We start from the raw sequence: 17,268 nt of genomic DNA, 5'->3' as shown, positions 1-17,268 counted from the left end.
ATTATGATTCGTAGCTGTATTGATATCACAAAATTATCACATCAATTTGAACAAAGACTGAAAACACTTTAGTAAAACTTTCAACGTTTTAAATGTTTTCTGTTTTTAAGAGGCTAACTGTGATCTTTAATTTTAAACGTATGATGTATTTTTACAGGCCACCACCAAGGTAGTTCGTCGCGCCGATCTGCGGCTGCTCCAGCCGCCATGGTGGGATGAGCTCAACGAACTGACGCCCGCAGGTGGAGCCAGTGCATCCACACCGAGTGGCAAGCGGAAGGTGGCGTCCGGGGGAGCGGGAGCAGCTGCTGGCGAAGCAATGGCCGTGCCCAGTGGCAATATCGTTTACCCAAAGGCGGCCACCGGCACACCACTGACCTTCGTGGCCACCCGATATGATGGAAAGCTGCCAACGGCACCGCCCACCCCCACCCACCAACAGTCGCAGCAGCAGCAGCACCTGGTGAAACAAGAAGAGTATTATCGGACGACGGCCACGTCGCCGTTCCAGACGCGACCCTCATTCGCCGGCCACTCCCACGGATCGGAGCAGGTGGCCCCGGCGGCGCAGTCGCATCCCCAGCAGACCAACGGACTGCCGGACCTCGTGATCTCCCCGGGCAGCAATGGGCAGCACCTCAAGATGCAACAGCAACAGCAGCAGCAGTCGTCGCGGGGCTACGACGACTACGACTCCGACGACGAACTCAAGCGGGTCGGCATCGGATATTCGCCAGCCGCCGGCGATCTGGACACGGAGAAGATGAGCGCCTGCAGCAAGCGGAGCAGCATGCAGAGCCGCGGCAGCACGTCCAGTCTACTCGACCAGAGGCTCACACCACGATCTCATCCAGCAACACCAAGGTGAGAAAAAAGCTTTAATATGTCTAATATACTTGTTAATATGTTTGCGAAATATATTTAAAAATCCCTTTTGAAAAGGTCAGAAAATTATAGATCTTAGTAATTGTTTAAACTTTTTTAGATTTTTTGATTTTTTAATCAATACGTTACATTTCATTGTAAATTTAAGTTGCCTTAAGATCAAATATTGGCTAAAATTTAAAAGGCCGGTGGTATAAAATAGTAACTTTAAATATCATACAACGCAATGAGAAGGTTCTACCATTTCACAACTATGTAGTTGAGAATTAAGGCACTTTCATTAATAATCCGCTTGGGATGTAAATTGAAAATAATTAAATGTTTATTGTAACATTGTAGCCCAATTTTTATAACCTCTCCCCTATCCTTTACCGCTTGCTAATAAACCGGCAGTGCCATCCACAGATCTCAGGCCACCACCCCGCACCGGTTCAAGAAGGGAGATATCGTGGAGTCGGAGTCCGGCGTGCGGAAGAAGTACAACGGGAAGCAGTGGCGTCGCCTGTGCACGCTCTGCACCAAGGAATCTCAGCGGCGCGGCTTCTGCTCGCGGCACCTCAACCAGAAGGGCAACAACAGCGCCCTGCCCTCATCCACAGGTCCTGGTCGTCTACTCAGGTAAGCCCGACGAACCCAATTCTTTGAATAATATAATACATATAAATAACTATGTAGCAAAATCAAAAATAAAAATCCATGTATGTAAATGTAATCGTAATACTAAGTCTCTGCTTAAAAATATAAAAAAAAATTAATTTTTTAATGTTTATATTCAACCTATGCTTAATTGAGGAAAAATGTTCCTTTAGTTGTTTGGCAAAATAATTGAATTTTATTTTTTTTTAATTTTTTCTTGGAAAATATAAAACTAAATTTTAAATTTTTTTTTGGGTGTTTGTCTTGTGTCTCTTCTAACAGTGACAGCCGATCGAGCAGCAAGACGCAGATCGATGAGGACACCTCTCGCGACTCGGAGACGTCGCCCAACTATCGGGTCAAAGGTCGCTACGATCAGGAGGAGACCGATGCGGCCGTCATGCTGGGTAAGTCTCTGTCCCGCCATCACACCTCTTGACTCTTTACGATGTGACAGAGGGGACCATAAAGGCATTAAAGATTCCGTTTCAAAAACCCGTGAGCTCAACAATTTATTCATAGTTTGCAGCAATTCATTTCAAGGCTGGCTTTTCCAGCCCCTCGTTCGTTCCTTCCTTTTCTGTCTTATCCAGCGCCAGCTTAACCGTTAATCCATCTCTGCTCACGCAATTAGAGAGAGAAGGGCAGCAGGCAGAGCGGTCCGAAACCGATATTTTTCACGGCGCTTCTGGAAAATGTTCTTTGATTTTGGTACGGGGCAGAAGAACCTTTGTGTACCCTTTAAAGTGAAGAAACCGTCTCTTCTCCCAAAAGAAGTCCCCCATTAAAGAATTCCTTTGGAATGCAGAAGAAGCAAACATCTTTCATTCAGCCCAGAACCGGATTTCTTAAGCACTGGGGAAAAGTATTCGTAAAAGACCATAAAAAGCAGACCTCAAATAAAGGGCTTGTCAAGCTCCTTAAGAACATTAAATTCGGTTCAATAAAGAGGTTTTGGTTTGAGTTGCACAAAAAGGTTTTATGGTTAAAAATAAATATTTTTATGCTCAAATAATAAAATTGATATTCAGAAAAGAGCGGATATTAAAAAGGTATGACAAATTTTGTCGAAGTTGTACGATCTTAGATTGAATATTTGACAAAATAATTATAAAAATAATCCTTTTAAATTGTTTAAAATTGCTTTAAAATAAATGTTTTGTGGTAAACGTGTGATAAATGTTGTTCATAATTGTTGACATTCTTAGTTTGTTATTAGAGACCTCTTAGGTAGAGACCCTGACAAATATTTCTCGAAAAGGTTAGCGCACTTGGTCCAGTCGTGGCGACCCAGACCACTCTCATCTCTTGTTTTCTGGTTCTATGCATTTCCAATTCACCATAAAATGCATATCATAAAGTTTTATTGTGGCAGCGCCGTCTTTTCTTTCTGTTTTCCTACCCTACCGACCTCCCGACCCCTGTCCATTTTTCACACACCTCAACAAAGGTCGTTTGTCCGTCCGCCAGTCTGCCGCTTTTCATGAAAGGTGTCGTTGCTGCGGCGTAAAGGTCGTGTCCGATTCCAATTTCGATCCCGAAAACGAATCAAGGGTTCCATTGTCCGCCGGAGAAAACGAGCGATCTGCCCTCCTGCTCCCACTCCCATCCGATCGACCACTTGAGAGTGTGATCAAAAAGGCATAGGGATTTGTTCAGGCAGTGGCGTACGCGATTTTTGTGTCAGGGGCTTGAAAACAAGTGATATCAACTTTTAAGTTAGGTGTTCAAGCCAGATTTGTTTGTAAGACGTTATTTTTATGTAAAATCTTTCATTTATGCCTTGAGAATTCTTCTTATCTTGTAATTCCATAAAATGATCAATTTCTCCAGCTCCTACACGTGATCCGATTCTATAATCTTTACCTAAATATGTTGACTTAGTAATTTCTTTCTTTCTGCAATTACTCATATTAACAACAAAAACGCATCCACCCCCTTCATTGCACGCCACTGTGCCCACGCATTCCTAAGCACCTGCAAAACCACTTCAGACGAAACAAAGCAAGAGCAGCGACGCCGGCGTCGACAAAGGTTGCGTGCAGTGGACGCTAATGATTTAGCTATTTTTGGCTACTTTCACACAAGACTTAACAATTTTTTTAAATTTTAGCAGTTTTTGTACGAAAGATTCTGCCAGCACTGATTTCTCGCCAGACGCAGCGACGTCGGCAGCGGCTGCGGCTGCGCACCAGAAAAGGCAAAGGTAGATGCTGAGTCAGTGTCGTTGGCCAAGTTTTTATCAAGGGAGAAATAAATTGCATTGTGGAGTACTTTATTACATTATTTATATTAACTTCGATCTATTATATGGGCTGTTAGAGTTACGTTAAGGGACTAAACAATATTATGATTATGCTGCAACGACGCGGACTCAGAAAGTTTTCCCTGGAACATAAAGAAAATTTTCTATATTTCCAAAGCAATAATATCAGGGCTTTTAAGGCCGAGAATCCTGAACCGTCCCCTTCGTGGTACGCCACTGTGTCAGAGCCACTTGAGACGGAACAAAGCGAAAGCAGCGACGTCGCAGAGGTTGCGTGCGAAGCGCAACAGATTCTTTTCTTTTATTCAGCTCTTTTCTTGTTATTTGCCCTGCCTTTGATTCGTTTTTACCTAAACAAAAATGCACTTGAGAGCGGACAGACACACGCACACACACGCACGTGCTGCACACCTACACGGCAGGTAAACAAACATGGCGAGCGGAGAAAGAGAGTGAGAGCGCCGAGAGAGTGCAAGAGAGCGGCGATCGAATTATGCTGCTGACGTCGCTGTCGCTGCCCTTGGAAAGAACGTCGCCGAAGAACCGAATCATTTATGCTGAAAAGTGGGAACTGTCAAGAGCACAAAAAAATAGAATAAAATAAAATAAAAACTAAAGAACGGAAAAAGCAAAGCAATGCGAATGCAGCGGACAAAGGCAGAAAAGTGTAGATTTTAAGCAGTGGCTGGCGCAGCAGAGATTTCCGTGGAAATGCTCAAGAGGAGCGAAAGGACGTCATGAATGCGTTCCAGGACTTTGAGCTGGGGGCCAAACTTTATCTGCAGTGCTTATGTAATGCTACAAGATCAAAAAGAGTGTTGTTCTCCCCCGAAAGTTAAGAATCGTCAAGGGCAGGCTTTAATATTCGATTTTTTTCTGTTTCTTACAGTATCGCTGAGCAGCTCTCGATCTGCCACGCCCTCCTACACCTCACCTGTTAACCACGCTGGAGCCTCGCCGCTAAATGCCATTGCCCACTCGCCGGTTAATGTATCTGCCAGTCATAGACAGAACTTTTTCACGCCCATTGCCAACCAGTCGCAGCAACAGCAGCAGCAGCAACAACAACAGCAACCTGTGGCCGTACCGCTCGACTCCAAGTGGAAAACAACACCCAGTCCGGTGCTCTACAATGCCAGCAATAACAACAACAACAACAACAATGGCTGGGAGGCAGGGAGCAGCAACAGCAGCAATACCCCTGTTGCAGCTGCGGCACCAACATCGGCTGTTGGCACTCAACCACTGCCGCCGCAAACGACGCCCGTTTCGCTGGTGATGCATGCCCCACCGCCGCACCACCAACTGCAGCAGCATCACCACCAACCGCCACCCCCGCCACCTGCCAGCTTGCCTGCACCAGCGGCCCCACCCACAAGCGGTAGCAACAACAACAACAGTGTGGGTCATGCCACCAGCGTAATACGCATCTCTAGCAGCCAGCAGCAACATCCGCAGCAGCAGCAGCAACATCCCCATGTGGTGGTGTCCGGCGGTCAGACCTTTCATCCCGTGATTGTGGATGCCACACAGCTAACGGTGCCATTGCCACCCACAACGGTTTCATTTCATCAGCCGAACACGCCCACTTCTACAGCAGCGTCAGTGGCTTCCATGGGACAGGAGAAGATGCTGCCAAAAAACGGTAGGTTAATCAGAGGTGCACAATACAACAAAATTGTTTCTTGGAAGTCTTCTTTTCAATCGGCAATTTATCTTCTGAAATTAAGTTTACTTTTGAGTTAATTGATCTTTTAGTTTACTAAGAAAAATAATAAATGACAGCAACTTATAGTTTTAAAACCTCCTCTTCTTTCAGGCTACAATGCTCCCTGGTTCAAACTGCTGCCCCACATGACGCCCATGAGCAAGGCGCCTCCAGCTCCGGCCACCCCAACCTTGACCACTTCGGCCAGCAGCTACAACGTGGTGATGATGCAGCAACAACAGCAGGTTCAACAACAACTACAGCAGCAACAGCAGCAGCAATCTCCTCAGCAGATGCCGCTGAACCACAACAACAACCATCTGATCGTGCCCGCCCCTCTTTGTTCGCCGGGCAAGCCACTAAACTGCTCGATGAACGACGCCAAGGCAGCGGCAGCAGCAGCGGCAGCGGTGGCCAGTCAGAGGCAACAACAACAACAGCTGCAGGAGGAGCCGGACGATCAGCTGGACGACGATGTCTTCGAGGCCACGACGCCCGGGATCAGTGGCAACGGGAAGAAACAAACGGCGGCCATGCGACTGCCCACCCACAATAGCAACATCCGCAAGTTGGAGGAGTGCCATGATGCCAGCGACGGGGTTGCAGGAGCCCCAGCCACGTCCGCTGCCAAACGGAGGAGTCAATCCTTGAGCGCCCTGCAGCAACAGCAGCAGCAACAACAAGCTGGAGCGGCAGGAGCAGCAGCTGGACAGCCGGCGAACAAGAAGATCCGGCGACCCATGAACGCTTTCATGATCTTCTCGAAGAAGCACCGCAAGATGGTGCACAAGAAGCACCCGAATCAGGACAACCGAACGGTTAGCAAGATCCTGGGCGAGTGGTGGTATGCCCTGAAGCCAGAGCAAAAGGCCCAGTACCACGAGCTGGCCAGTTCCGTGAAGGATGCGCACTTCAAGTTGCATCCAGAATGGAAATGGTGTTCCAAGGATCGCCGCAAGTCGTCCACTTCGACGGCAACGCCGGGTGGCAAGGCGGGCGCAGCAGCCGGAACGGGTGACGCCAAGCAGCGCCTGGTTTCGGTAGATGGATCCGATTCCCTAGAGAACGACATGTGCCCCTCGACGCCAGGAGGCAGCGGTAGCTGTGGTGGACAGGGCATGTCCTCTGACCTGCAGGGCGACATTATTCCGCTGACGATCGACAACTACAACAGCACCTGCGACGAGGCGCCAACCACGATCTCGATGAAGTCCAGCGGCAACGGCAAGCTGATGAAGAACGAGCTGCCCTCCGACGAAGATGAGCAGATGCTGGTGGTGGAGGATGAGCAGCCACAGCAGCCTGCGAAAAAGCTGGACCTGCACTGCCGCGAGCGGGTGAATGACTCGGACATGGATGAAGCACCCTTTGACTACCGCAAGCAGCAGCCAGAGGCCAGTCAGGTAAATACAATTAGCTGTCTCCGTACTGAATGCAACTTAACTGTTTCATTTGTTTTACAGCGTTCGACGGAGGAGCACAGTACGTCCGGTGCCAATGGCCAGGCCATGAATGCACCGCCGCTCAGCGGAGGCGAACGCGAGATAACGCTCAAACCGAAGGCCATCAAGGCGCATCCGGTGCTGGAGAGCAACATGCTGCCATACACCCAGATGTCCATCTACACGCAGTACACTAGTCCCAAGAATCCAATCGGTGTAACACCATTCCAACCCACAGGCGAGCAACCCCGCTAATCTTCGCCCCCGAACCTCCATGCTAATGAAAGGATTACCATTACTTTTGATCTGCAGGCGGCGCCTTCAAGTCGATGCCCATTAGCCCAAAGGGCAGCGGGAGCAAGCCGGAGGACGCTGCGTCCCTGCAGCCACATATCAAGCAGGAGGACATCAAGCAGGAGCCGCCCTCGCCCTACAAGCTGAACGGTGGCTCGGGTTCCGCTGTCGGTGGGGGCGTGGTCAGTGCCCCGCCGCCCAGCAGCGGCAGCGTCGGTGCCATTTTCAACTTCAATGTGCCAACGGCGACGGCTTTGAGTCAGAAGCAGTTCCACTACCCCATGCACCATCCCCATCGAAGTCCCACGGATCTGCGAGGTGAGTAAAATTGGTTTGAAAATGGGGATGTTTCTTCAAGAGATTGAGAAGCCAACAGGTCATATTCTGATATTTGAGACAGTTGTAAGGAAACACATTTCCTGCAAATGTTTCCAAAATGTTAAAAGGTTTTTCACTTACAATTGTTTTAATGATCTGATATGCCCTGATATGGCTATAAAATATATTTTTATTTATTTTAATTCATATTTACAACATACTACTTGAATATTATTTTCTTTAATTTAAATTTTTATTTAGTGTTGGCTAGAATTGGCATTATTTCTACTATGATTTGTTGACGACGTCTGATTTCTTTATAGTATAGTTTCTGCTTTAGTTTTTTGTGCTTTAGAATATTGAGAGACCAAAATTGGAACATTTCCCGCACTTGCATCGATCGTTTCACGCCCGATTCCCACTTATCATTTAGCATTCGCAAGCCTCATCCGCAAAGTTTTTCAAACGAAAGCTTTCTGCATAACATAACATCTTTCTCTCTGTTTCTCTCACTTTCTCTCTCACACACGATTAACACACACCCCACTATTGATCTTCCTTTGTCGCGCTGTCATTCTCGTCACCTCACCCATAAAAAACAATCAATCAATCAATCGTAGAAGAAGAACCGAATGGGGGAAATAACACAAAGGGGGCAAAGTCGGGGGAGAATATTGAGAAGGATGACGCTGTGTTGGATGATGCAGAACCTGACGAAGAAGACGACGAGGATGAGGATGATGATGACGACGACGAAGACGACGAGGACGACGAGCAGTTCATGCAGGAGCTGGCCAGCGTGAACGCCAGTGCCGGTTTCGACGACCTTGCCCAGTATGCGATGCCCAAGACCGTGATCACGCCCACACCAACGCCTCCGCCGGTGGCCACCATAGTGACCCCCATCAAGCGGAAGCAGTTCACCATCGTGCGATCCCTGACACCGCTGCAACCCTCGAACTCCCCGCACCAGCAGCTGAAACATCTGCACCAGCGACGCGGCGAAACTCCGCCGACGGTCATCACACGCGTGCCCACGCCCACCATCAATCACTTCACCATCATCCGAACGCAACCACATCCACATCCACATTCGCATCCTCACAACACGCCGCCACCGTTGTTTTTCAAGCAGAAGGTTCAGGGCTCACCAGTGATTGCCACAGTCACATCCACAGCATCATCATCAGCATCAACATCATCCAACCCAGCCAGTAACGAAGCCCCTAATAAATTTTCCAATTTTCCGACACAACACCAACCACCAACAACAACAACCACAATAACATGCAATACTACTAACAACAATGCCACGCCGATCATACGAAAATTGCTAACGTTGCAAGAAGGAGGCGAACTTGGTGGCAGTCACAAGGGCACCGGACGAGCGGCGATCCTTTACGACGCCTTGGTGCTGGACACGTTGCACGGTCAGGATGAAGAGGACGACGACGATGAAGGGGACGGCGAGAGGGAGGAAGAGCCAAGGGTGGCGGCAGGTGGCAAGGAGCCGGTTTCCCAGCCAGCGACCATGTTGCTCATCACCGACGTGAACTCGTACAAGCAGCAGCACGTGGCCGGCAGTGCAGCAACGCCCGTGTCGGGAGCAGCCACCCTGCGTCCCGTGTCCTTCATCAGCATCAATGCCTGTAACAAGATTACCTTGCCACCGAACGCTCGCATCCTGACAGCGGCAACAGCAACATCCACAGCAGCTGGGACAGTAGCAACCAGCCAGGCGGGAGCCACGCTCACCGTGCTGACAAAGGCGGCGGCGGCGGCGGCCACAAATCATAGTAGTAGTAATGCCAACGAACTAACCATCACAGCAACAACAGCAGGAGCAGCAGCAGCGGCTGCTCCTGTGGCCACCAGTGGCTCGAGCATAGTCATGATTAACTCAACCACGACTCCCTCCTCATCCTCAAATTCCACCTCTTGTTCCGCAGCTGCCCACCAGGCGTGTGTGCCATCGTCGCCAGCGGGCATGGGACTGGGACATCCGGCCAGCATTGCCACGCCTCCGGCCTCGGCGCCCGCCCAGATCATGGGAGGCGGAGCGCCACCAGGTCAAAAGATGTTCTTCGCTATGGGCAATCCGGTAAGTGAAATGAATCATTTTAAAGCGATTTGATAATGTTATGTCTTGATTTCCCTACAGTATCCTTTGCTGCAGCGCACCCACCAGCCGGGAACGCCAAGTCTGGAGCACCTGCAACTGGACGCCTTTCCGCCTGGCAGTTACATCTTCAAGAACCACAACGGGTTGTCCTCGCTGCCACCACCTGTGAGTGCCCAGCCCACGATGCTGCTGCATGGATACACGCCCAGTCACAGTGCCGAACCGCCGGCTAGTTCGCCCTCGTACAAGTCGATGCCCTCCACTCCCAAGTCGGCCACCTATCTCATGAGTGCGCCGCCCGAAAGGAGCATGGAGGGCGGCATGGGCGGTTGTTCATCATCTGTGGTGAGTGCAGGCGACGATAGCGACATGGACGCCGAAGGCCAGCAATTTATTCTGGCTCCAACGCCGGCTCAGTTGGGACGAGCTCCACTTCAAAGGCGCAAGATTTTATGTGAGTTATTAAAAATAACATAATTTGTGAATCAAAAATAATCGAATTCGCTTTCCTTGCAGCTCAAAGCAAGTCGGAGAACAATGTATCCTTCGGCGCCAATTTGGGGGCCACCAATGGTCAGCACATCAGCCGAAAGTTGCACTCGCCCACAATGATGGAGTCCTCGTCGCCGATCATAGGCCATGTGAACAACAGCAGCCTAAGTTCGGCCCTGCCCACGCCCACTTCTTCAACCACAACGCCCAACAGCGACGAGCAACTTCCTCTGACGCCGACCACCAGCAGCAGCAACAGCACCCTCAACCAGCAGCCCAAATCTCCAATGAAAGGAGCTCCAGGATCAGCGGCAGCGGCTCTCAAGAAGAAAAACGACGAGATGAATAAGTAAGACACATTTGATTTCCCCAGTGATTTGCTTAATTAACCCTTTTTTTTGGATTTGCAGTAGTGTGCTCAAGCAGGTGGACTTTGAGAAGAAGTACAAGGCCCTGCCGCAATTTCAGCCGGAGGACTGCCAGTCGCCCAGTGCCATTGCTGTGCCCTCCTCGCCGCGCGTTTACGGCACGAATTACCGCAAGAAAAACACGGCTCCACCGCCCGTGCAAAAGCTAAGTGAGTTTTAAAGTCAGACATTAGTTTACCAGAAGGATTACAATAAATTGTTAATTAAACTTTCTAGTGTGCGAGGACGATTCCATTGACGAACCAGCTTCGGCACCGCCCACAACCACCCAGCGATTCTTTGGTCCAGACTTTACCAACGAGCTAAAGGGTAAGCATGAGACTAATATACATGTTTTTAGAGCTTGAATCTGTTTAACGTTTAAAGTGATAATAGCAGCGTAAAAGGCTTATAGTTATTAAACGAATTAGAGAACTTTGACTTTATACTTTCACTCTTATTTTCAAATACCTAATGAAGACGAACGCCTTGCAGAACTGGACAGCTCTGACCAAACGGGACGCTCGCCCAGGACGCCAAAGACACCGCTGCAAAGTGCTCGCTCCGATGCCAGTGAGAAGGGTCACCGCAAGGTGCTCGAGACGCGTCGGCACCTGGTCATGCAGCTATTTGCCGAGCACGGCAATTTCCCCACTGCCCAGGCCACGATAGCCTTTCAGGTGGGTGTCCCATAGGACGGATAGTCCTCTGAACATTTAAAATAATGCAAATATTCGTCCACAGACGAGGCACATCGATGTTTTTCCGCGCAAGCAAGACCTGCAGCTGAAGATACGCGAGGTGCGCCAGAAGCTGCTGGGCCAGGCATCCTGCACTCCGCACTCGGCGGGACCCAACACGCCGTCCGACTCAAACTCGTCGTCGACCACGTTGAGTGCCAGCAGCACCGGCTTGAATGTGCAGTCCACCAATGCGGCAGGTAATTAAAAGCGGTTTAAAGGATTCCTCTTCCCATAGAAATCTGTAAAGAACCAAGCGACATCTAATAAGTACATTAAAATATATTTAAATTATTATATATTTTATATAATTTGTATTAAAACTGGGACTCAAAGTTTAATCTTTAAAAGTTTTGTTTAAAATTCATCAACTTAAATTTAAAATTTTTGGAATTCAATCTTATATTTTAATTGATCCTTTTAATTGACAAACCTTCAAAAAATTTAATAAATTATTAGCTTAATAACTTGTTATACATTTTGAGTTAAATTTTAATTTAGTTTCCATTTCTCAATGAAAACATTGTACAGATGTTTTTCAATATTACTAAACGGCAGGTGGTGGTCACCAACAACAGCACTCTGAGCAACAGCCCCATCCCGCCAGCAAAGCCACTGAATCCGACGCCAAGTACAAGTAATGTGGACTGGACAACGACGAGGAGTTTGGCGGGAACAGGACAGGACAACAGATTGTTTGCTGCAAGTGACAACATTACTTAAAAATAGTAAACGAACAGCAACAATAATTGCAGCAACGCACACTCACAAAATGGAGAAGAGATACAAAACCAATTCATACTTAGCTACAGCTCATGCATGAGATGCATGGTTAACTAGTTTTTATTATTAACTGCAAATAGCGAGAGAAGTTACACAGAGAATATTCTCTAAATATTAAAAAAATTACAAATTTTTAATTACAATAGGCATACAAAATGTGTACAAGCAACATAATTTGTGAGTAGAGAGGAGAAACTGATTACGAATGAATTTATTAAGCAGCTTAATAAATCAGGAGCAACCAATAGGGAGGAGAGATAGAAATTTTGATGAAAATTTGAACTTTTGAAGCACATATGAAGTACATACATAGAAACATACATAATGGAAACATTGTATAATCCCCGCGTAACGGCTTAGGTTTTAATTTACAGGCGAAACTGCAACCAACAAATTGGAAGAGATAAGAAACAACTACGGAAATAGAGGTTAAGCTTTACTTAAATTGCACATTAATTTGAAGTGTATTAAGCACAAGCAAAGAATTGTATAAATCAAACCGTAAGAAAAGTGAAATGAACACAGTAGTTGTATTGTATATTTAGTCATAACATTTTTAACGAGAACAAATCCCCTTAAAACCCCCCATTAACACCCACTCGCACACATCTAAATGCTTTTAAACTGTCTGCCTTTGTTCTCAAAGTTAATGCGAAAACAAACCTTTTTAAATTGTATGTACATTTCTTTTAATTGGCTTTTTACACTGTTGTCTAATTGAATTATAATTTATATATATTTTTTATTATTATTTTAGCATAGCCTGTTTTTAAATTGTACACACACCGAAAAATAAAATTCAAAAAGAAAATAATTGAAAAACTCATTACCAGACGATTGAAAGAAAACAAAAAACAAAAAAGAGAGAGAATGAGAGAACTAACTGTCTTCCACTGTTGCTGCAATATACTATTTAATATTGTTTACCATTTCGATTGAATGAAATTTAGTTTTAAATTAATGTTTTAAGTATGTGACTGCATTTTATTCATATGCAAAATTATGTTCTTTGTGAATTGTTAATTATTATATGTTGTCTCTGATTTTTGTGTTGAATTGTGTGGCTTTTTTAACCCAATCTTTATGTCAAACCCTTTTTCCTTTAATGTCAGTCACAGTTTTGACGTATCTTTTTTGTGTATTCCCTGGAAGGCGCAACAGTTGCAAACTTTTCGAAAAATTAAAAAAAAAGCTATTACAAATAAACACTCAAAATAGACAAAAATAAGCTAGTATCGCAAAAAAATTATAGTAACAATATTCACATTATAGCAATTACGATCATTTAAAATACGCAATAAATCATCAAATACAACATGTGAATTAAATTGAAATGCCGCTTCCATTTAGTTCCATTCTTGCTGGACGCTGCAATTATAGAAATTACAAAAGAACAACAAAATAAATAAATCAAGAAATTTGTAAAATTTAAAATCAACTCACGTAGTCGTTTATAATTTTTTTTAATTTCGTGTTTACAAATAATTTAATTATAGTTTCTTTATTATTAGTTTTAATTACCTATTAGTTATTCGTATTAATTAGTGAACAAACGAAATTTTATAAGATTAAAGCGAAAGAGCGTAAACTGTAGTGTGTTAATGTTAAAAAATACAAAATAAAAACAAAAATAAAACCAAGTTTATAAGCAAATTTGAATCAACGTGTGAACTTAATTGTAGCAAGGACACACTAAAATTTTCTTTTATTTCCACCACCTCCAGAACTTCTCCCCTTAGCAAGCAAACTTGTGCCAATGACAAAGCTTATCTAACAATATTGAAATATCGAACCCCCAATGAAGCTAAGAGAAATATGTTTGTCAATTAGGTCAAGTGAAGACAAAATACAAACCTTTTGACGCGTACCAAGTTCGAAAACTTATACAAAATATCTAACTGATACAACAATATACATTTTTGGCAACCAACATTTCGGACTAAGAAAATTATGCACAGAAAACAAAAAGGGAAACTAACAGGAAATACTAAAGAACCTTTGGCAATTACAAGAATGAGAACAAAAAGGAAACAAACTCAGTCAGTCAAACACACAACAAAAAATGGCGTTTCGGATACAAAATTCTAAAATTCAGGTATTACAAACATAATAAAATACAGATAGTGTTGTATAATGTTAATAACAATTTTTGAACAAAGTAAAAACAAAAGATGAACTATTTAGCTATTTATACAAGCAAGGCAAGTGAGTAAACTTTGCGCATACGTGTAAAATTTATAAGGTGCTTTTATAACAAAATATTTGGTAGAGAAGCGAAGATCAGAGAAGGGCCTCCTTTCCCACATCAAGATATACATAAATATACATATATTTTTGTCAAAAGGCATCCACTGTATTTTAAAATGCTTTTAAACGGAGGAGATTTAGAAACGAAACCCCAGAAAGGGTACAAAACTCTTGTAATTCAGTTGTGAGCGATTCGCACATTTTGACGATAAAGAAGCGTGAGTTTTTTATAGTTTTTAATCGAGGAGGGCATTTTAAATCGTAGCTGACCTCTCCTCAAAACATAGAGCTAAATATATATCTACATTAATCTGATTGATGACATCTCTAGTGGCAATCGAGGTTACACACTGTTGTTTGCGGTTTGTTTAGTTAATTGTTAAAAGATAAACGAAAACCAAGAAATATTCTTAAGTCAATGATTGATGGCACAATTCTGAAGTTACAACGCGGTATTTGAGTTCGTAGTGAAATTTCCCGATTTATCATTTGCGATTGACTTTTGAAGGCTTTGTAAAATATTAACAAATGAATACATATATATATACAACTTATTTGTGAAGTTAACTAATAAGCCAGTTATTGTGAAACGTATTTTCTAAGCCACGGAACACTTAAGACAAATTACGAATATTAAAATACAATATACAAATACGAACATATACAGGATAGCGTAAAACAGATACAAGAACAGATTATTTAAATATTGAAATGTGCAAATCTCATCCGATCGTTAGGAACACGTCTGAGACAGGGGCTTTCGGAGGAAAGTATTTAATTAGTAGATCCGCCTGAGGAGAATCGAGTGCGTGGCCCTTGTCCTCAAAGACAAACGGTCCTCATCAACAATCCAAACACACAAACACTCGAAACACACACATATATATGTATAAATAAATATATACGATGGTAAATTTATTGAATAAAAGAAAAATATACATTCATAAACTTTGGTGTATTGACTATTTTATCAGACTTAAATTTTAAATTAACGTGGGAAGCACTTTCTATTTTCTATTTTGCAATATTAAAACCAAATGGGTAGGATCAGCGTTTTTATGACATCAAACCTATGAATTAATAATTTGGAAAATAGAAGAGGAATCTTAAATTGTAATAAATAATTTATTGAGATTAACTAAATTGTCCGGATGGCCACAACGAATATTAAAGCATTTAAACCGATTCGGCCACCTCAACTGGCAGTTCGTGTAAAATACTTCTGGCAGAGGAAAGAACACTGATATCAGCGCAGTTTATAAAGGTTTCCTGGGCACCACAGCCCATGGCACCCGACCCGTCCTCACAAACTCCCCAATTATTTCCTGCAGTGTAGGTCCAGCGCAGAACGCAGTGGATGCAGTTGAGATCGGTGGGCAGTTGAACGGTTACTGGAATGTCGCCAGTGGTGGAGTTGATATTGTATTTTAGACTTCCGTCGTCAAATTTCAGAGGATACTGATCGAAGCAGTTCTCCGACTCGCTGCCATTTTCATCCAGGTTGCAGATGTGAAAACGGAAGTAACCCAGATGATTGGCTGTGATCTTGACATTAATTTCCGCCTCAGTAACCCCGGTATAGCTTTTTACTATCACACCACTGCCATATTTTCCACCCAACTCATTGGGTCGTGGCTGCTCCAAGCTCCAATCGTCGCCGCAAAGACCACAATTGCCACCATTTTCGGTTTGTTTCTGAAGAATGGTAAAACGCATTTGATAAACTACTTAAGATAGTTTTCTAAGGGTTTATCTAAGGGTTTATCTTACCCATAAGCCACCACAGTATAGCGCATTATCATCGTAATTTGTTGGAGCTGAAGAATCGTAACGCCAGCGTGAAGATCTTCCGGCAGGACTTAACATCATGCCATGGGCCGCCAGTTCGCCCATCAAGCAGAAAATGCTCAAACCAATAATTAGGATTCCCCCGAAGAATTTCATTTCGCTTTCACTTTCACTTTGGTTTTCGGCAACATGATCGAAGGCTTATATAGTTTCATGTTCCCAAACCTTATCAGTAGCCTTGTTAAGTTTGTTTTTGATTTTTCGACATATAACCGTGAATTTCTATTATCGCCTCATAATCTTCATTTTGTTTATGGTTATGGGTAGTTAAAATTTGGGAGAATTCGTAGTATCTGGCCTGGGAACTGGCAAAACACCTATGACACATATAAACAGATTGCCAAATATTGGCAATTGAATCACTCTAATTTCAAAGACCTGTTTATTGTTCCATTGGTGGTTATCCCACCAATGCCACCAATTTGATAAGAGTTCATTGTTTAGGAATTACTTCGAATTTGTTAGCCAAGGTTGAAAAAGCTGACTCTAGTGGAAAAGTTATGAGTCGGAAGAGGGTTGTAAAATATTTTACTTAACAAAATTATCTGTGGTTATCTTCTATAAAGTAGATTATTTTATTTTGCAATTTTATGTTATGTGCGTTGTTTTAGTAGTGTTCCCTGGCCCCCTAAATTGTGTTTCTCGGCTGAGTGTTGTTATCCTTCCAAAAGAGTTTCACTATTTCACCATTGGATGATATTAGCAAAAGTTTGTGTGACCCATTTTCTTTAGTGTTATCTTTAAAGAATATCCGTTGTCCTATAAAATCTTCAAAATTTGATAATCTTTTCTGCTAGACATTTGGATAAAGAAATACATTTTACGCAATAAATGTATGTAATGTCAAATGCTGTGTTTTATAAAATATACTATCTTCAAATAATTGCATAGTTTTAGGCTGTTATGAAGTTCCGGTCTTTGTTCCAAAAAGTTTTAAAAAGAGTTATAAATGTTATCTCTTTTTTTAAACAATTTATAACGTTATAAAGGCTAAACAAATTTAAATTCAAAACCTTTAAAATTCACGTAATAAACAGAATGATAACCTACTTTATTTAATCTAGGAAATATTGATGCTTA

The 17,268-nt window shown here is 43.8% G+C and overlaps 2 protein-coding genes across 13 annotated transcripts in view; one reads left to right on the top strand and one right to left on the bottom strand.

The window, feature by feature from the left end:
* The window catches only part of LOC108101438 (putative transcription factor capicua), a 55,187-nt gene extending 41,435 nt beyond the window's left edge, over nucleotides 1-13,752 (top strand). For 5 of the 12 annotated variants that reach the window (XM_043208977.1, XM_043208976.1, XM_043208979.1 and 2 more), the window contains 15 exons: nucleotides 158-864; nucleotides 1,279-1,503; nucleotides 1,804-1,928; nucleotides 4,677-5,432; nucleotides 5,607-6,898; nucleotides 6,959-7,175; nucleotides 7,250-7,549; nucleotides 9,499-9,650; nucleotides 9,711-10,125; nucleotides 10,188-10,512; nucleotides 10,574-10,740; nucleotides 10,808-10,900; nucleotides 11,051-11,250; nucleotides 11,315-11,510; nucleotides 11,869-13,752. In XM_043208977.1, coding sequence (XP_043064912.1) covers nucleotides 158-864; nucleotides 1,279-1,503; nucleotides 1,804-1,928; nucleotides 4,677-5,432; nucleotides 5,607-6,898; nucleotides 6,959-7,175; nucleotides 7,250-7,549; nucleotides 9,499-9,650; nucleotides 9,711-10,125; nucleotides 10,188-10,512; nucleotides 10,574-10,740; nucleotides 10,808-10,900; nucleotides 11,051-11,250; nucleotides 11,315-11,510; nucleotides 11,869-11,951 — 5,253 coding nt within the window. In that variant the 3' untranslated portion in view covers nucleotides 11,952-13,752. Of the gene's footprint in view, nucleotides 1-157; nucleotides 865-1,278; nucleotides 1,504-1,803; nucleotides 1,929-4,297; nucleotides 4,580-4,676; nucleotides 5,433-5,606; nucleotides 6,899-6,958; nucleotides 7,176-7,249; nucleotides 7,550-8,169; nucleotides 9,651-9,710; nucleotides 10,126-10,187; nucleotides 10,513-10,573; nucleotides 10,741-10,807; nucleotides 10,901-11,050; nucleotides 11,251-11,314; nucleotides 11,511-11,841 lie in introns of those variants that run through there. The other 7 variants (XM_043208981.1, XM_043208983.1, XM_043208980.1 and 4 more) reach the window with 7 other exon arrangements.
* A 1,764-nt stretch (nucleotides 13,753-15,516) lies between these two features.
* On the bottom strand, nucleotides 15,517-16,284 carry LOC108101437. Its single transcript, XM_017205764.1, has 2 exons — nucleotides 16,111-16,284; nucleotides 15,517-16,035 (listed from the first exon to the last, which is right to left on the bottom strand). Exons 1-2 carry the CDS (start codon nucleotides 16,282-16,284, stop codon nucleotides 15,517-15,519), a joined length of 693 nt encoding a protein of 230 aa, XP_017061253.1.
* Between the last annotated feature and the right edge of the window lie 984 nt (nucleotides 16,285-17,268).

The sequence above is a fragment of the Drosophila ficusphila genome, unplaced genomic scaffold (assembly GCF_018152265.1).
Source record: "Drosophila ficusphila isolate 14025-0441.05 unplaced genomic scaffold, ASM1815226v1 contig_791, whole genome shotgun sequence".
Taxonomy (NCBI): Eukaryota; Metazoa; Arthropoda; class Insecta; order Diptera; family Drosophilidae; genus Drosophila; species Drosophila ficusphila.
This window is presented reverse-complemented; position numbering and strand designations above follow the sequence as displayed.

What these genes read in the sequence shown, in the direction of transcription:
- LOC108101437 (XM_017205764.1), bottom strand. Translation starts at nt 16,284, where the DNA reads ATGAAATTCTTCGGGGGAATCCTAATTATTGGTTTGAGCATTTTCTGC. An exon ending in TATACTGTGGTGGCTTATGG is followed by an intron (nt 16,036 to 16,110) that starts GTAAGATAAACC and finishes ACCATTCTTCAG; the next exon opens with AAACAAACCGAAAATGGTGG.